The sequence below is a fragment of the Scyliorhinus torazame genome, chromosome 9 (genome assembly GCF_047496885.1).
Source record: "Scyliorhinus torazame isolate Kashiwa2021f chromosome 9, sScyTor2.1, whole genome shotgun sequence".
Taxonomy (NCBI): domain Eukaryota; kingdom Metazoa; phylum Chordata; class Chondrichthyes; order Carcharhiniformes; family Scyliorhinidae; genus Scyliorhinus; species Scyliorhinus torazame.
The window spans coordinates 122,968,119-122,988,600 of record NC_092715.1 but is presented as its reverse complement, the minus strand read 5'-3'; the positions used below and the strand labels follow the sequence as shown (position 1 = coordinate 122,988,600).

The following is a 20,482-nucleotide window of genomic DNA, read 5'->3' as shown; positions in this document are numbered from 1 at the left end:
TGGCGTGTTGGCCTTTATTGGTAGAGGGATTGAGTTCCGGAGTCGGGAGGTCATGTTGCAGCTGTACAGAACTCTGGTACGGCCGCATTTGGAGTATTGCGTACAGTTCTGGTCACCGCATTATAGGAAGGACGTGGAGGCTTTGGAGCGGGTGCAGAGGAGATTTACCAGGATGTTGCCTGGTATGGAGGGAAAATCTTATGAGGAAAGGCTGATGGACTTGAGGTTGTTTTCGTTGGAGAGAAGAAGGTTAAGAGGAGACTTAATAGAGGCATACAAAATGATCAGGGGGTTGGATAGGGTGGACAGTGAGAGCCTTCTCCCGCGGATGGAAATGGCTGGCACGAGGGGACATAACTTTAAACTGAGGGGTAATAGATATAGGACAGAGGTCAGAGGTAGGTTCTTTACGCAAAGAGTAGTGAGGCTGTGGAATGCCCTACCTGCTACAGTAGTGAACTCGCCAACATTGAGGGCATTTAAAAGTTTATTGGATAAACATATGGATGATAATGGCATAGTGTAGGTTAGATGGCTTTTGTTTCGGTGCAACATCGTGGGCCGAAGGGCCTGTACTGCGCTGTATTGTTCTATGTATGTTCTATAACCTCCTGCGCCGGCATTTAGCCCACTTTACCATTGGTTTCAAGCCAAGAGATCAATCCTCTGCTTAGGTCCATACTCTTTCCTGGTCCTTCTCTTCTGTTTTCTTTGTACTCCTGCCATCTTGGCTCTTGCTACCTTCACTCAGGGCCACGCTTCTTTGGAGCACAGCTAATATCCTACAACCAACACGACCAGGAACAGAAGTGATTGATCTGGTATTCTCAGCATGGTTTGCTATATTAGATCGCAGTTGACTGGAATGTTTGCCATTAACACTTTCAAATTGCTTGCAACGGCAAAATATATTTGGTTCAGCTTATTTTTGGCAAAACTGAATTCAAATTTATAAATGACTTCCAGTTAAACTGAATAAGCCCGATGCATCAGTATAATGATTTTAGCGTATGTGAAGGAGTTAGGGTATGACTTTTTATACCATAATAATTGGGTAGAATTAGGTTTGCATAGAATTAGAATTAAGTAATACCAGACAACAGTACCATTCTATTGTCATGCATTATATCCACCCACCTGGGAGACGACCACACATATCTCAAAATGTTTGCAAGGCATTGCTTCGTAATTTCTAAACCATGTCAATTAACTGAGATTATTACTTCGATACCAGCTAAAGGGCAATAAGTCTGGAGTTGAGAATTTCACAAAGTTTTGGCCTCTATTGGTAATAATGTCACCAAGGCCAGTCTTCCAAAACCATACTCTTTTATTTACATAACAGAAAAGGCCACAACTGTGGTTCACAGCACACAAGTCCAAACCTGGGGACCGACTGAATACCGGCCCGGGTTGAAGAAGCGGGGTTTAAACTGATCTCCCATTGAGCGAGCTCCCACCTACTTAATAGAAAGTTCATACTCCATGAAGCCCAAAGGGAGATCCATCGATGATTCCCCGTATCCTTTGCGGCCACCATAACTGTCACCTTATTTTTAAAAATGATATATTCACTTTAGAAGCAGTTCAGAGGAGGTTCATTGGACTCAGTCATAAATGAAGTGATTGTCTTATGAAGAAAGATTGAACAGATTGGGCCTATACTCATTGGAGTTTAGAATAATGACAAATGATCTTGTTGAAGCATATCCTGAAGGGACTTGATAGAGTGATACGCAGAGGCTGCAGACAGAAAAGAGGACCTGAGACAGATCTGCCATGACCCTATTGAATGGGCCGAAGGGCCAAATGGCCTACCCCTGCTCCTATGTTCCCAAACTATACTCATCCTGCTAGCTTTATACTTCTTTCATATTTTCTAGAAATTATTTTTTTGTTGAGGCAGTTGGGCTTATAATATAATTAGGAATATAGAAATATGGGATGGGAAATAAGCCATTCATCCCCTCATGCCTATTCCTCCTTTAAATGAGATCATGGCTTATCGTTGAATCATCGAATCCCTACAACGCAGAAGGAGGACATTCAGCCCATCGAGTCTGCATGGACCCTTCGAAAGACTAATCCTCCAAACAATTTGTGTCACCCACCCTAAGGGGCAATTTAGCATGGCCAATCCACCTTAGCTGCACATCTTTGGACTGTGGGAGGAAACCGTAGCACTCGGAGGAAACCCATGCAGACACGGGGAGAAAGTGCAAACTCACACAGTCACCCAGGTCGGAATCAAACCTGGGTCCCTGGCACTGTGAGGCAATGGTGCTAACCACTGCAACACCATGCTGCTTTCACCATTCACCTGCCTATATTCTATACTCTTTTATAATCTTGCCGAACAAAAACCTATCATTCTCAGATGCTTGCAAAAGCTTTTATTTATTTTTGTACATAGGTGTTTGTAACAATCTGGCATTATGCCTTTACTAAACCTTCAGAAAGTTAAAAACACCTTCCGTGTTGTTTCTTTTAACATTAAAAAAATTACACGCATAAAGGGAACAATTTTCACCTTCACTGTTTGAGCAGTAAACTGATGAAGTAGATTTTTTGCCCATTATAGAATTGGTCAAATTGCATCTCCATTAATTCAGTTCACTGTCCAAGTGATGAGATGAAAGTTGTCATCCATATCTTTGTACTTTTCTCACAGCAGGAGTAAAGCCTAATTGTCTTAGAATTCCCATAGTTCTTCCCGCACCATTCATTGGTTCGCAGTTATAATTCAGTAAGCTTGATGGGAGACTGAGAATCTTGCCTACATGAAGGACTTGGCTCAACACCACAATTCTTTTACTTAATTCTTAGTCTAAGATTTCAACATGTCTACACTGTAGTGATATGCATCACTGTATATACAGAAGGGGTTAATGTAAATACACGACAACTAAGTAACCACTAGAGGGAGCACCAGAGATGTCATGACATGCAGACATACAGCCAATGGGTCATTACAACAGGACACAACCAATGGGTAATAAGGACACCCAGAGGTGGCATTACCACAAGGGGGCATTTCACAACCTATATAAAAGGACAGGGCACACATGCTCTGCCTCTTTCCACAGACAGATATCTAGAGAGTACATCAGGGTTGATCAACAGCATCACACCCAGCACGTGGCTTAGAGCAGGCTGGTAAAGATAAACTGAGTTGCTACAGTTAGATTAGCAGAGAGTCAAACTCATTTAAGAACTGTGTTAATAGTTCAATAAACACGTTGAACTCATTTCATAGTCTGGAGCTTCCTTTGTCCAAGCATACATCAAGGAAACAGCTTATGCTACACAAAGCAGCAGAACACAACATACACAACATAAAAATTGATCTCTTTCTTTGTAATCCCAGACCTTGAAATGTCGATATGCATCTTTGGGGATGGAGAATTGGCTATACTCAATATGTAAAATATACACTTTAGAGGATGGAAGTGATGTCGGTGAATATTCTTTAGAAAAAAGATTGGGAGGGGCGGCCCGGTGGTGCAGTGGTTAACACTGCTGCCTCACAACGCTGAGGACCGTGATTCAAACCCGGCCCCGGGTCACTGTCCGTGTGGGGTTTGCACAATCTCCCCGTGTCTGCATGGGCTCACTCCTGTCATAATACACACCAGTATATCATGGTGCAGACACACACACTGATGGACACACAGCAAGACCAATCAACACACAGAACACCGCAGCCAATCACCAGTTAGAGCACACTCACTATAAAGACAGAGGGCATCCATTTTCCCGCTCATTCGGGATGCAGCCTCTCAGAAGGACAGAGCTTACAGCTTACAGCACAGATCTTCACCATATGCTGAGTGCATAGACTGGTTAGGACAGGCATAGGTCTTTAGTTTAATCTAACATCGTGTTAACCCATAGTGAAAATATGTTCAACAGTTTCTAACTTAATAAAATAGTGTTGTACTATTTTAAGTGTTGGTAGCCTGTATGTGTTCCATGGATCCAGAGTACCCAACACATCATGGTACCAGTAGTTGAGGGATGTTAGCACTTCTTAGACCTACCTGCAAGTGATCTGCCTTCCACCAGCATACAGCCATCCTGCAAAATGGACAGTGTCCGCCCGCCTCACATCACCGGTAACCTAGGGGCCAACTGGAAGATATTCAAACAATGCTTCCAGCTCTACCTTGAAGCCACAGACCGGGAAGCTGCCTCAGACACCAGGAAGATCGTTCTCTTCCTATCCATGGCCGGGGACCATGCCATCCACATTTTCAATTCTCTCACCTTTACTGATGATGAAGATAAATCAAAATTCAAGACGGTCCTCCTTAAGTTTGACAGTCACTGCGACATCGAGGTGAATGAAAGTTTTGAGCCCTATGTATTCCAACAGCGTTTGTAGGGTAAGGATGAACCTTTCCAGTCCTTTCTCACCCACCTCCGCATGCTTGCGCAGTCCTGTAATTACAGGTCCACCTCCGCCTCCATGCTACGCGACCAGATTGTTTTCGTTGTTCAGTCGGACCCCCTACGCCAGCAGCTCCTCAAGGTAAAGCAGCTCACCCTAGTGATTGCCATCGAGACCTGCGTGCTACATGAACACGCCACTAGTCGGTATTCCCACATCCAAGTGGCTGAAACGGTGCGGCAAGGTCCCCATGAGGCAGAACGGGTCCGGGCAATCGAGCAGCTCCAGGGCCTCAGCCTGGATGACCGCGGCCATTCCGCGAGCTTTTCGCGACTCCTGCGCTTGTGTGCACCGAACGAGGGGATGGCGATGTCGACGAACGTACTACGCAGGCACACACCACGTATGGCCGCGCGCATGCGTGGTGGCGCAGCGAGCGGACTGACGCTACAACGTACGGCAACTGTGGCTCCGCCCATTTAAAGCGGCAATGTCCTGCCAAATCCCGACGATGCCTGCGATGTGGCAAACTTGGCCACTATGCTGCTTTATGCAGAACAGTTCAGCCTGCCAACTCTCGTCGCTCCTGCCAGCCTCGCAGGAATGTCCGGGCCATTCAACCCATGGTCACCGAGCCCGATTCGGAGCTGCTACCCGATATTGACACCAAGGACCCGAAGGCGCCTTTTCGAGTCGGTATCATTACAAAAAACAGGGTGTCCCCGAAGCAAAGAATTCAGCCTCTATTGGTATACAGCATCGATCCGGACGATGAGTGGTGTGCCACCCTTACGGTCAACCGGTCCCAAATACGATTCCCCCTGGACACCGGTGCCTCCGCCAATCTCATTGCGTGGTCTGACCTCCAAAGCCTTTGTGTCAAACCAGCCTTCCTGCCATCAGCCTGCCAGCTATTAGATTATAATGGCAATGCCCTTGCTGCCAGTGGCTCATGCCAACTTGAAGTGACACACAGGTCACGCAAAGCCATCCTTCCCTTTGAAATCATGGGCTCCTCGAAAGCCTCCCTGTTTGGTGCGCAGGCATGCAAGCTGTTGAACCTAGTTCAGTGAGTTCGCTCTCTCTCTCCTGCTGATGCGTCTGCCTTTCAGGACACTGACTTCAGGGCGCAGCTCAACGCCATTATCAACCAGTACCACGACGTCTTCGAGGGCATGGGCACGCTCCAGTACACCTACAGGATTTTATTAAAACCGAATGCCACGCCTGTGGTGCACGCACCTCGCAGGGTCCCAGCACCCCTTAAGGACCGCCTCAAGCAGCAGCTGCAGGACCTCCAGAACCAAGGAGTGATTTCCAAAGTCACGGAACCGACCGACTGGGTCAGTTCCATGGTATGTGTAAAAAAGCCTTCCGGCGAATTGAGAATTTGCATTGATCCCAAGGATCTCAATCGCAATATTAGGAGAGAGCATTATCCAATTCCCAAGCGCGAAGAGCTCACATGTGAGATGGCTCGCGCCAAGCTCTTTACCAAACTCAACGCCTCAAAAGGATTCTGGCAAATCCAGCTCGATGAATCCAGCAGGAAACTCTGCACGTTCAATACCCCCTTTGGAAGATATTGTTACAACAGGATGCCGTTTGGGATCATCTCTGCATCAGAGTGTTCCATAGGATTATGGAAGAAATGATGGAAGGTATTGAAGGTGTTCGCGTCTATGTCGATGACATAATCATCTGGTCCACCACCCCGCAGGAGCATGTTTGTCGCCTCCAGCGCGTATTCAGACGTACACATGAGCATGGCCTTTTGGTCAGACAGAAATCAAGTTCCTCGGGGACCACATCTCCCAATTGGGTGTGCAGCCAGCTGCAGACAAGGTAGCTGCCATCACAGCTATGAAAACACCAGAAGACAAGGAGGCAGTCCTCCGATTTTTGGGCATGGTCAGTTTTTAATGGAAATTCATTACTAACCTCGCCTCTCATACCACGGCTCTCAGGAACCTGGTCAGGAAGACGACAGACTTCCACTGGCACTTGCCCACGAGCGCAAATGGAGGGAACTCAATGCAAAACTGACCACGGCCCCGGTCTTAGCCTTCTTTGATCCAGCAAAGGAGACCAAAATTTTTACAGATGCCAGTCAATCCAGCATTGGGGCAGTGCTCCTTCAACGTGATGAGGCCTCATCATGGGTCCCCGTTGCATATGCGTCGCGTGCGATGACCCCACGGAGCAGCGCTACGCGCAGCTATAAAGGAGTGTCTGGGCCTTCTGACCGGTGTTGTTAAATTTCACGATTATGTCTACGGACTTCCTCAATTCACCGTCGAGACCGACCTTCGTCCGCTGGTCAATATAATACAGAAAGACTTGAACGACATGACGCCTCGCCTCCAGCGTATTCTTCTCAAGCTCCGGTGATACGACTTCCAGCTGGTATACATCCCAGACAAAGACCTCATCATTGCTGATGCTCTCTCCAGGTCAGTCAACACTCCATGTGACCCGGCGGGATTTGTCTGCCAGGTTGATGCCCATGTGGCATTCGTGGCCTCCAATCTACCTGCCTCAGATGAACGCCTCGTCAAAATTCGCCGCGAGACAGCGGCTGACCCCTTGCTACAGCGTGTCATGCCCCACCTAATGGACGGGTGGCTCAAGGGTCAATGCCCTCAATTCTATAGTGTCAGAGATGATCTGGCGGTAGCAGACGGGGTTCTTTTAAAACTGGACCGCATTGTCATCCCGCATAGCATGCGCCAGCTTGTCCTGGAACAACTACACGAGGGCCACCTTGGCATGGAAAAGTGCCGCCGACGGGCCCGAGAGGCAGTGTACTGGCCCGACATTAATGAGGACATAGCCAACACAGTGCTCAACTGCCCCACTTGTCAGCGCTTCCAGCCGGCCCAACCACGTGAGACCCTGCAGCCCCATGAGTTGGTCACGTCACCATGGATCAAGGTGGGCATCGACCTGTTCCATGCGCTGGGTAGAGACTATGGCCTGATCGTGGACTACTTTTCGAATTACCCGGAGGTGATTCGTGCATGTAAAGAAACCTTTGCTCAACATGGCATCCCGCTCACGGTAATGTCGGACAATGGTCCCTGCTTTGCCAGCCAAGAATGGTCCAACTTTGCCAGGCGGTACAATTTTACCCATGTGACGTCCAGTCCCCTGTACCCCCAATCCAACGGCAAAGCAGAGAAGGGAGTACATATGGTCAAACGGCTCCTCTGTAAGGCTGCCGATGCTGGGTCTGATTTCTACCTTGCCTTGCTGGCCTATCGCTCCGCCCCACTGTCCACTGACCTGTCGCTAGCCCAGTTACTCATGGGTCGCACCCTGAGGATGACGGTGCCTTCCATCCATGTCCCAGACCTCGACCACGTTCCGGTCCTTCGGCGGATGCAGCTGTCATGCACAGCACAAGGCGGCTCATGACGCCCGTGCAGCTGATCTCCCTGCTCTGGCTCCAGATGACAACGTCCGTGTCCATCTTCCGGATGGTGGCCGGTCTGCAACCGCTGTTGTCCTTCGGCAGGTGGCCCCCCGCTCGTTCCTGGTTCATCTACCGGATGGCTCTATTCTGTGCCACGCCCTTCGTCTCGTTCCACGCTCGCCACGTGATCCTCCAGTGTCGCCTCGCCCTCCTGCTGACCCTGCCACGGACTATGCAGAGCTCCCTGTCACTCTGCCTCCCCCTGACTTTGACGCAGTCCTGCCCGCTCCTAAACCGGCGGCTCTCGACCCACCCTTGACGCGGTCAACCAGAATTCGTCGCCCACCTAAGAGACTAAATTTATGAACTTTTCGAATTCATGGACTCTCTGAATTGTTTTGTTGCTTTGTTTGATCGTTTCCCTGGTTTATATATAGTGTTGATCTCGTTACTCTTGTTCCACACTGCTTCTCTGCACCAGGCACCTTCCCATGTAAATAGCTTAGTTCTCATGTACATAGTCCTGTAAATATGTCTTCGCACCCCACACATAGTTAGGAACATTATCACCACACATTATTTATTGCCACAAACATACATTTTTTAATAAAAGGGGGATGTCATAATATACACCAGTATATCATGGTGCAGATACACACACACTGATGGACACACAGCAAGACCAAACAACACACACAACACCGCAGCCAATCACCAATTAGAGCACACTCACTATAAAGACAGAGGGCATCAGTTTTCCCACTCATTCGGGATGCAGCCTCTCAGAAGGACAGAGCTTATAGTTTACAGCACAGATCCTCACCATGTTCTGAGTGCATAGACTGGTTCGGACAGGCATAGGTCTTTAGTTTACTCTAACATTGTGTTAACCCACAGTGAAAGTATGTCCAACAGTTTCTAGCTTAATAAAATAGTGTTGCACTATTTTAAGTGTTGGTAGCCTGTATGTGTTCCACGGATCCAGAGCACCCAACACATCAACTCCCACAACCCAAAAAGATGTGCAGAGTAGGTCAGTTGGCCACGATAAATTGCCCCTTAATTGGTACAAAAGAATTGGGTACTCTAAATTTATAAAAATAAATAAATAAAATAGATTGGTTGCATTTTTATACCATTCTAGGTGGACACATTTATGAGTTTCAACAGGATTTCTCATTTTGAGATTGTTTGGCCAAATGACCTGTCTCCATGTTTGAACTTCTACATACTTCTAAGTATAATGTGGAAGTTCAAGAATAAATACATCAACTTGCAATGCAGAGGACGGTTGATATTTTAATGCTACCAATGCACTCAACTTACACTACAAACATTCATCCTGTGGGACAAGGCACCAAGTCGGCTGTCCGTGGTTCATAAATATATCCCCCTCGTCAACCTCCACCTGACCTTTGGCCTCTTTCAATTTTGCATCCAAACTAGTGCCTGTGCCCACTAAATATAACGAGAATCCTCCTCCATCTTCTCATTCTCTGTCTTCCATTCTTATTTCTTTTCAGTTATCTAAGCCAGTACAGTTGTTCCCCTGGAGAGTAAATGTTTGTTTTCTTTATTTTTAATGCCGATAAGATAATCTAGCAAGAGAACATGCCCTTTTGCCTATCAAACCCTGCTGCAGTAAGAGTCCATTCGATTTCCAAGCTTTATCATGACCACTTATCAATTCCCCACTTTAAAGAGCACGGAAGAAATATTTTCCTTGATGTTATCGCTTGCTATAGTGGCAGCACAATGTGTCCCAGAGGGCAGGGTATCGGGAAGGCATTCATATCACTGGATTCCTCTTTGAAACCTGCTGGATCAATGACTTATATCCTTTCATAATTAAAAATAGCAGAGTAGTCATGTACTGGTCCATCATGACGGGGAGAAATAAATAAATATTGAGTCATTTGTTATTTTATGGTGTTAACATTTGAATGCTTTTTTACATTGCAGATGTTTTAATAAAATGGCTTGTAGCAGTGCTACCCAGGACTGGACTGCTATGGTTACTTTGTTATTGGTCCTGATTACATTTGAAAGGAAATGTAATTTTTCTATGTTTGGTGCTAACATAAATCCCAGGTACTATCTGTGACATGGAAGGAAGATGTTTTGTAAATGTAACAACATTGGGCCTCCTGTCTCCAATAAAACAAAAACCATTGGCTAATCCTTAGGACACTATTTCAGACGAAATAAACAATCTCTGTTGCAGTGCTTGCGATGCATTGCATGCATCGTTTGACTTGAGAAGCATTGTTTTAAATTTGTCTTTTGTGCCCTTTGTCTAAGTGAAGACTATACTTGATTATTCATATAATATTTGTGCTTCAGAATCCGAATGGCTACTGAATCTCTGAAAACGTTCCAACCAGCTGCACAACCCTCCTTCACAGATTTTACTCTGGATGTCTCCAGAGAGGAAGAACTCCTTAAAGAACTGTCATTCACAAATGGTGAGTGTGTCTGAAGTAAATTGTTCCTCGCTTGGCTTAACATTCATAAGGAAGCGTGCAGCATGGTGTTAAATAATGTCTTTGATTGGTTTTCAGAACACTTACATCAATCATCAGAAGCCCCCCCTGTAGTAGCTCTAATTCCTGAACTGGCTGTCTTAAATCCATGCTATGGATCAGGCAGTGGTTTTTGGCAGATTGGCCGGGATTCTCCGACCCCACGCTGGGTCGGAGAATCGGCGTGGGAGGGTGCGGGAATCGCGCCCCACGCTGGCTCGCCGGTTCTGTGGCGCCGAATTTTGGGCGCCTGCGGGATCGCCGCCGCACCAGTTGGGGGCCGTTGAAAGTGGCCCCCTCCCCGGCGATTCTCCGGGCCTCGATGGGCCGAGTGCTCGCCGAGTTCAGCCGAGTCCTGCCGGCGTGGGTTACATAGGATTACGGAGGATCCGACCCCGGGGGGGGCCTCCACGGTGGCCTGGCTCGTGATCAGAGCCTACCGATTGGCGGGCGGGCTAGTTCCGTGGGGGCCTATGTTCCTCCGTGCCGGGCCCCTGTAGGTCTCCGCCATATTGCCGGGGGCCGACGTGGAGATGTGAACCCACGCACATGATCGAACTTGCGCCGGCCGTGGCACGCCAGTTTTTAGGCGCCGGGGCTGCGGACACCAGTCCGGCTCCGTGCCAGCCCCCTTGGAAGGTGTGGATAGCTGCCAGTTGAGGCCTGTTGATGCCGGAGAGACTCGCGCCACGTTTCACGCCGGTGTCAGAACTTGGCCGCAGGATTAGAGAATCACGGCCATGAAAGGAAAAATAGCAATGGTCGCATCTCATGAAAGAATTTAAAAAAACATCATTTTGGATTTTAAAAAAAGATAATGGGCGGGATTCTCCGACCCCCCGCCGGGTCGGAGAATCGCTGGGGGCTGGCGTGAATCCCGCCCCTGCCGGTTGCCGAATTTTCCGGCACCGGATATTCGGCGGGGGTGGGAATCGTGCCACGTCGGTTGGCGGGCCCCCCCGGCGATTCTCCGGCCCGCGATGGGCCGAAGCCCCACTGCTGGAATGCCTGTCCCATCGACGAGAATCAAACCACCTCTCTTACCGGCGGGACAAGGTGGCGTGGGCGGGCTCCGGGGTCCTGGGGGGGGCACAGGGCGATCTGGCCCCGGGGGGTGCCCCCCAGGTGGCCTGGCCCGTGATCGGGGCCCACCGATCCGCAGGCGGGCCTGTGCGTGGGGGCACTCTTTTCCTTCCGCCTTCGCCATGCTCTCCACTATGGCGGAGGCAGAAGAGACCCCCTCCACTGCGCATGCCGTGAGCGGCCGCTGACGCTCTCGCGCGAGCGCCGCACAGCAAAGTCATTTCCGCGCCAGCTGGCGGGGCACGAAAGGCCTTTCTCGCCAGCTGGCAGGGCGGAAATCAGTCCGGTGCGGGCCTAGCCCCTCAAGGTGAGGGCTCGGCCCCTCAAGATGCGGAGAATTCCGCACCTTTGGGGCGGCGCGTTGCCGGACTGATTTGCGCCGTTTTTGGCGCCGGTCGGCGGACATCACGCCGATTGCGGAGAATCCCGCCCAATGTTTGCATTCTTGTCCCCCATCAAGATAAGGACAGTTGTGTGCTGAGGAATAGAATGCCTCATTTCATTGTTCAGTTTCAGTGTCAAGGAAGCAGAACATGACCAGATAGAGATTAAAGATCCCTTTACTTCACTTCAACAATGTATTTCAGCCTCAGAATTTAATCGCTGTTGCATGGCTATAATTTGCCCCATTTCCCATGCATTCTCTCTCTTCCTTAATGCCTTTGACAAGATTGTCAGATTAATTCAAATAATGAGCAGTTTTGATCTTTGGTCCATATCCAGTAAAAACCGGCTGAGAGTCCTCAGACTCAATTTATAAAGGACTCTTACAATCAGCAAGCACAAGCTGAGGCACTTCTGAATAATTAGGGAGGAATCAAGGATTGGAGCAGAGGGGTCAAAGAAGAAGAGGGTACAAATGTTTAAGAAGTCTGCTGAGGTGAGAATGTGTTTTCTTACCCCCCACAGAGGTGGCATCTGGTCTAGGTTAGATTTAAATCCAGACAAAATGCACCTTCTAATACCTCCAGAAATGCTAATTACAGAATTGATACTGAGGTAGTTTGATCTTTGTTTCAGCTTTTCAAACAACAAATAAGTTTCAACTTAAAACAGTGAGTAACAGAAAGAATGCAGAGAATTGAAGGAAGTATCTCAGCGTACACTGCTTGCAAAGTTTTTAACTATATGTTTAGGATAGAGAAGCTGAGACTATACTATCTAATGCAAGTGAAAGATGCCAAACTTAATCTTCAAAGCGAATTTTACAAATGTATATAGAAAATATTTAATTTTACCTTTCAGGAAAAAGGTTGTTTTTCCCCCCATAAGGCTATTCAGGTACAACCCTCACAATATCTGCATAATGGTACAGCTTGTACTATTGCACAGGCATGTACTTTATGCTCTGCTCCATATGGTTCAAGAAAACAAAATATTAGCACAGACTGTGACTTATGCAGAATATATGAAAGCATCTAGCAGCAAGGTAAGCTGGCTCAGAGAACTGTTCCCACTTCAGGCTACACAGGGCCGAGTGTTCAAGATTTTGCTTCAGAAATTCAATACTTTGAACATTCACAAAGCTTAAATTCAAAGCAAAACAACCCTGCAATTTTAAAGGTTGCTGCATGAATCTCCTAAATCACTCCTCCTCTCTCCCCTTCTGCTGGACGCTACAGCGTTCTTCTGCTCGATTGCCAAAGATGTTAACTGACTATGTTAACTGAAACTGCCAAGGATTAGGCAGAAAACCATTCCTCCCTCCTCAGCTCATGGCACAAAGTTATATACAACATTTGTGAGATGTTCACCAGGAAACTCCCAAAGAATGTTTTGATAATATTTTGAAAATGTAATGTTCCAGCCTGTAGTTTGTATATTTATGGTGTATATTATGTATATATAATGTTTTACACATCCACAATGACTATTGTGCTTGCACTAACAAATTGGCTGATTCCATCCCCATTCACCAACAACTCTACACACCTACCACCCCGATCCCCTCAACCATCCCCACCGCAACACCCCCATCCCTCCTCAGCCTGGAAAAGGAAAAAAGACAGTTCAACAATTCTCTGGTCCCGCCAGTAGCACTTTCCCAGCGACATGGGTGGCTTCAATGGGGATTCCTATAGACAGCAGCGGGAGCAGGGAATCCCGTCGCCAGCGAATGATGCGCTTCCTCCTGCAGCCGGGAAACATGCTGCTGGGAGGCCTGAGAATCCCACCCATGAAATCACAATGTAAATAATTTCTTTTTTGCAAATATATACTTTATTCATAAAATATCTGAAAGATACATTACAAACATTTCAAATTGTCATAACAGGAAAGTGCAATGATATTGACATTCCCTCCAAAGATCAAGATGTACTCCGAGGTGCGTCAATTCAGTGAGAACATTACAAACATTCCAAAGTTTCCATTCTAGAGAGTACAATTATATACATCGATCATGTCGCACTCTGAGGTGGTTCAACACTGTTATATTTATTATATACAGTCAGGATTAAGCACTCAGTCCGCGGGTTTTACACGATTCCCAGCCCCTCGGTGTACATTGGCTGAAAGGCCTTTTAGAGTGGCCTTTCCCCATTGTGCCTTGGCGGCGGCTGCCCCAAGCTTGAGTGCGTCCCTAAGCACGTAATCCTGGACCTTGGAATGTGCCAGTGCGCAACACTTGGTTGAGGACAATTCTTTGCACTGGAAGACCAACAAGTTTTGGGTAGACCAAAGAGCACCTTTCACCAAGTTAATGATCCTCCAGCAGCAGTTGATGTTTGTCTCAGCGTGTGCCCCTGGAAATAGCCCATGGAGCACAGAGTCCTGCATCACAGAGCTGCTCGGGATGAACCTTGACAAATACTGCAACTCTCTCCAGACCCTCTTTGCAAAGGCACATTGCACAAGGAGGTGTGCGACCGTCTCTTCCTCCCTGCACTGCTTCAAGAGAAGTGTGCAGTGGCGCAGAGACTTCAGGCGTGCATGAAGGATCTGACAGAGAGTGCCCATCTCACCACCAGCCAAGCTAGGTCTCGGTGATTGTTTGAAAGTCCTGGCAATGAGGCGTTCTGCCAAATGTCTTTGACAGTCTGCTTAGGGAACCATCCAACAGGAGCCACCATCTCCTTTTCCCATAGAGCCTCGAGACATTACGTGCAGACCATTGCTTGATGGACTTGTGGTCAAATGTGTATTCTGAACTAAATTTTCCACAAGAGACAGGTGATAAGGCACAATGCAGCTTGATGCAACCACACACAAAGGTGGCCATCAGGATGAGGGCAGTGTTGTACACAGTTGTCCCTCCCTTAACTAGAGATTTGTACATGGTGTGCCTGCAGACTCGATCCTTCTTTGATCTCTGGATAAAATAGAAGATGGCTCGGGTAACTGCTACAATGCATTATCGGGGTATGAACCAGACCTGCGCCATGTACAACAGCATCAATGTAAAGCAGTCTGAGAAGGGTGTCCTGCAATCAGATTGATGAGAGATAGAGGCGAGACTACAATAAAGAGCACAGGGAGAGAGGTGCATCTTCAAGAAGGAGCGCGGAGACAGAGACGAGACCTCAATAAAGAGCACGGAGAGAGAGGTACATCTTCAAGAAAGAACGCGGAGAGAGGCGAGACTTCAATAAAAAGCATGGAGAGAAAGGCACATTTTCAAGAAAGAGCGCGGAGAGAGAGGCGAGACATCAATGAACAGCACAAAAAGAGAGGTGAAATTTCAATAGAGAAGGGAGAGAGAGAGGCTAGACTTCAATGAAAAGCAGAGAGAGGCACAAGACTTCATCAAAGAGTGCGGTGAGAGAGGCAAGACTTCAATAAAGAGCGGGGTTCGAGAGACACATCTTCAATAAAGAGCACGGAGAGAGAGGCGAGACTTCAATGAAGAGCAGAGAGGGACAAGATTTCATAAAAGAGTGCGGAGAGAGAGAGGCGAGAGTTGAATAAAGAGCTCAGAGAGAGGCGAAACTTCAATAAAGAGCTGCGGAGATAGAGTGGAGTAATGGGCAGAACCTATGGACAACATTGGGACAGACAATCAGCAACACTGAGAGCTGGTATAGAGGCTACAAGGGAGAGAACTGATTGGTAAGTTTTGTCCAATTCAAAGCAACATAAAGTGAAAGTTCTAGCTTTTTAAAAGTAACTTAAATAATTCTCTACTTGGAATAAATTTAGCCTCATGTCTGGTTCTCCCCTCTCTTTGCTCTCCAACAGTGGGGGTTATGATAGGAACGTTATATGTTCACTCGTCCCAAATTGTCAGGGTTAATTTGACAGTGATGTCCGCCTTGGGGGCTAATGGATCCTGAGTAGCAAGCATTGTGGTCCGGCAGAGAAGCAAGCCCAGTGCCTGATGACCCTCTGCAATCAGGCATTGAGCCCCGAACCCTGAGGATTCATCCAATTCCCTGTGTTTGGGACTGTGGGGAGCTGACGTTGCTAAGGGTTAACTCTTGATGGTCAATTAGTTTCATGAGCATGAATCTTAGGAATGTTAAAGGGCACAATTGCTTTATGCTTCAGGGAGAGGCAAAGCTAATAAGCACCCTTCTTACTCAGGTTGCATCATTCAGAGATCTCAATGCTGTCATTTCTCAACACTTAAGCCTCCTGCACAGCAACATCAGGCGTGGGTAGATGCAAGGTCAAATGCCCCCCCCCCCCCCCCCCCCCCCCCCCCCGAGTTCTCCCTGGACAACCCCCACACCCTCCGGAGCTGGTCAGTGCGCTATGTCCCCTTGGACTCTCTGGTACACAGTGGCGACAGTGGTGCTCACCTCCTTCCTCCCTCTTGGAGTTCATGGCACCTGGTTCCCATTTTTAAAAAGCAGTAGTAATTTGCACTGGTTTGACGTCACGCCTGGTGGTTAGGAACAATTGATGAGGGCTGAAGATGTGACTGTGCTAAATATATTATAATAGATTCAAATTCATGCAAATAATGTTTGCACCCTTCCTGGGCGTGAGCATGATCATATCATTAGGGAGGGACTGGGAAGTTCACGATCAGAAATTTCGCTGGCGCAAATCCAGTGTTTGGCCTCTCGTGAGATTTGGCGGCCATGACGCAGTTGCACCCATGGCTAAGGTGGCTGCGAAATCCCACCTTGTGTGCCTCCTTAACCAATCAGATTGAAGGATTGTGAAATGAATCATGCAGTGGAAGTGTAGGTTAGATTATTGAATTCACCGCACTGGGAGGGGTCGAGAGAGTGGCGGGAGTGGCCGGGGTGAGCAGGAGTCGGCTGACTTACGGGAGTGCAATGGGGGGAGCAATGCAGCTAGGGGAGGACCTAGCTGGGGGGGGGGGGGGCAGGGTTGCTGCTGGAATGGCCAAGGGGGAGCTGGAGTCGGTAGAGGAGGTCGGGGCGGGGGTCTGCCGCTGTGGGGAACGGGCCGTGCGGGGGGTGCGGGCACGTGGCTGGCCTAGGAGGGGATATGGTTAGTCGGGAGGGAGGAGGGCGGGTAGCCCCCTGATCCGGCTGATAACCTGGAACTTAAGGAGACTGAACGGGCTGGTCAAACGGGCCCAGGTGTTCGCGCACCTGAAGGGGCTGAAGGCAGATGTGGCCATGCTTCAGGAGACGCACCTGAGGGTGGCGGATCAGGTAAGGTTGAGAAAGGGGTGGGTTGGCCAGGTGTTTCATTCGGGGTTGGATGCAAGAAATCAGGGGGGGTGGCGAACTTGGTGGGGAAGAGAGTGTCGTTCGAGGCGTTGAGCATCGTGGCAGACAATGGCGGTAGGTATGTGATGGTAAGTGGCAAGCTGCAGGGGGAGCGGGTGGTGTTGGTCAATGTATACACCCCGAATTGGGACGATGCGGGCTTCATGCGGCGTATGTTGGGCCAGATTCTGGACCTGGAGGCAGGAGGCCTGATAATGGGGGGGGATTTCAATACAGTGTTGGACCCGGCACTAGATCGCTCCAGGTCTAGGACGGGTAGGAGGCCGGCGGTGGCCAAGGTGCTGAGGGGGTTCATGGACCAGATGGGAGGGGTGGACCCATGGAGGTTTGCGAGGCCAGGGGACAGTGAATTCTCATTCTTCTCCCATGTCCGCAAGGCCTATTCCCGGATTGATTTCTATGTTATGAGTAGGGCGCTGATTCCGAGAGTGGAAGATACTGAGTACTCGGCGATAGCCATTTCCGATCACGCTCCACATTGGGTAGATCTCGAGCTGGGGGAGGAGAGGGACCTGCGCCCGTTGTGGCGCTTAGAGGTGGGGTTGCTGGCGGACGAGGAGGTGAGAGGGCCGGTCCAAGGGTGCATAGAGAGGTACCTGGAGGCTAATGACAACGGTGAGGTCCAATTGGGGGTGGTCGGAGAGGCGCTGAAGGCGGTGGTCAGGGGAGAGCTGATCACCATTAGGGCCCATTAGGAGAGGAGGGAGAAGAGAGAGAAGGAGAGGCTGGTGGGGGAGATGGTGAGGGTGGACAGGAAGTACGCGGAGGTCCCGGAGGATGGATTGCTCAGGGAGCAGCGTAGCCTCCAGGCTGAGTTTGATTTGTTGACCACCAGGAAGGCGGAGGCGCAGTGGAGGAAGGCGCAGGGGGCGGTATATGAATATGGAGAAGAGGCGAGCCGGATGCTGGCGCACCAGCTTCGGAAGCGAGAGGCAGCTAGGGAGACCAGGGGAGTTAGGGATGGAGGAGGGAGCACGGTGCGAAGTGGGGTGGGTATCAATGGGGTCTTCAGGGACTTCTACGAGGAACTGTATCGGTCTGAGCCCCCACTGGAGGAGGGAGGGATGGGCCGCTTTCTGGACCCGTTGAGATTCCCGAGGGTGGAGGAGGGGCAGATGGCGGGGCTGGGGGCGTTGGTTGGGTTGGAGGAGTTGGTCAAAGGGATAGGAAGCATGTAGGCGGGGAAGGCACCGGGGCCAGATGGGTTCCCGGTCGAATTTTATAAGATGTATGCGGACCTGCTGGGCCCTCTGTTGGTAAGGACCTTTAGCGAGGCAAGGGAAGGAGGGGCTTTGCCCCCGACGATGTCTCGGGCACTGATCTCCTTGATCCTGAAGCGGGACAAGGATCCCCTACAATGTGGGTCATACAGGCCGATCTCACTCCTAAATGTAGATGCAAAGTTGTTGGCGAAGATTTTAGCCACGAGGATAGAGGACTGTGTGCCGAAGGTCATTCACGAGGATCAGACTGGGTTTGTGAAAGGGAGACAGTTGAATACGAATGTATGGAGGCTCTTGAATGTTATAATGATACCGGCGATGGAAGGGGAGGCGGAGATAGTGGCGGCGATGGATGCGGAGAAGGCCTTTGATAGGGTGGAATGGGGGTACCTGTGGGAGATGCTGAAAAGGTTCGGGTTTGGGAAGGGGTTTGTCAGGGGGGTTAAGTTGCTGTATGAGGCCCCGGTGGCGAGTGTGGCCACGAACAGAAGGAGGTCAGAGTATTTTCGGTTACACTGGGTGACGAGGCAGGGGTGTCCCCTGTCCTCCCTGCTCTTTGCGCTGGTGATTGAACCCCTGGCCATGGCATTAAGGAAGTCGAGGAATTGGAGGGGGATGGTGCGGGGTGGGGAGGAACGTCGGGTGTCGTTCTGTGCGGACGATTTGCTGTTATATGTGGCGGACCCGGTGGGGGGAATGCCGGATGTGATGAGGATTCTCAGGGAGTTTGGGGATTTCTCTGGGTACAAGCTCAATATGAGGAAGAGCGAGTTGTTCGTAGTTCACCCAGGGGACCAGGAGAGGGGGATTGGTGAGCTCCCACTAAAAAGGGCGGACAGGCGTTTCAGGTACCTGGGGGTCCAGGTGGCTAGGAGCTGGGGGGCCCTGCATAAGCAACTTCACGAGACCGGTGAAGCAAATGGAGGAGGAGTTTAAGAGGTGGGACAAGCTGCCACTCTCCCTGGCGGGTAGGTGCAGTCAGTTAAAATGACGGTGCTCCCGAGATTTTTGTTCCTGTTCCAGTGTCTCCTCATTCTGATCCCTAGGGCCTTCTTCAGGCGGGTTAACAGGAGCGTTATGGGGTTGTGTGGGCGCAGAAGACCCCGAGGGTGAGAAGTGTGTTCCTGGAGCAGTGCAGGGATAGGGAGGAGTTGGTATTGCCTAACCTCTGTGGGTATTATTGGGCCGCCATCGCCGTGGCGATGGTGCGTAAGTGCATGATGGAGGCGGATGGGGCGGCATGGAGGAGGCTGGAGATGGTGCCCTGTGTGGGCACGAGCCTGGAGGCACTGGTGACGGCGCTGCTGCTGCTTCCTTCAACGAGGTATACCACGAGCCCGGTGGTGGCGGCTACCCTCATAATTTGGGGGCAATGGAGACGTCACAGGGGGGAGGTGGGGGCCTCGGTGTGATCCCCGATTTGGGGGAACCACCGGTTTGTCCCGGGGAGGATGGACGGAGGGTTCCTGAGCTGGCAGAGGGCAGGTATTAGAAGGATGGGGGACCTGTTTGTGGACGGGAAGTTCGCGAGCCTTGGTGAGCTGGAGGAGAAGTTCGGGTTCCCCCCGGGGAACACCTTCAGATATATGCAGATAAGGGCGTTTGTTCGGCAGCAGGTAGTGGAGTTCTCACTGTTGCCGCCACGCAGGGTCCAGGACAGGGTGCCTTCGGGGGTGTGGGTTGGAGAGGGGAGGATCTCGGCAACGTACCAGGTGATGCAGGATGAGGAGGAGGCCTCGGTGGAGGAGCTAAAGGGTAAGTGGGAGGAGGAGTTGGGTGAGGAGATTGACGAGCGGACGTGTGTGGATGCCCTAGGGAGGGTGAACTCTTCCTCCTCTTGCGCGAGGCTCAGCCTCAAACAATTTAAGGTGCTGCATAGGGCACACATGACCGGGCCAAGGATAAGCCGGTTTTTTGGGTGCGAGGACAGGTGTGTTAGGTGCTCAGGGAGCTCAGCAAACCACACTCACATGTTTTGGGCGTGCCCAGCGCTGGAGGACTTTTGGAAGGGTGTAGCGAGGACGGTGTCGAGGGTGGTAGGTTCCAGGGTCAAGCCGGGCTGGGGGCTCGCAATATTTGTGGTGGCAGAGGAGCCGGGAGTGCAGGAAGCGAAAGAGGCCGTTATTCTGGCCTTTGCGTCCCTGGTAGCCCGGCAAAGGATTCTTCTTCAGTGGAAGGATGCGAGGCCCCCAAGCGGGGAA

The 20,482-nt window shown here is 49.9% G+C and overlaps 1 protein-coding gene across 4 annotated transcripts in view; it reads left to right on the top strand.

The window, feature by feature from the left end:
- trim36 (tripartite motif containing 36) overlaps window positions 1-20,482 on the top strand; it is a 159,808-nt gene that overhangs the window by 88,468 nt on the left and 50,858 nt on the right. For all 4 annotated transcript variants that reach the window (XM_072516470.1, XM_072516472.1, XM_072516471.1 and 1 more), the window contains one exon: window positions 10,149-10,270. In XM_072516470.1, the coding sequence (XP_072372571.1) occupies window positions 10,149-10,270 (122 nt within the window). The remainder of the gene's footprint in view (window positions 1-10,148; window positions 10,271-20,482) is intronic.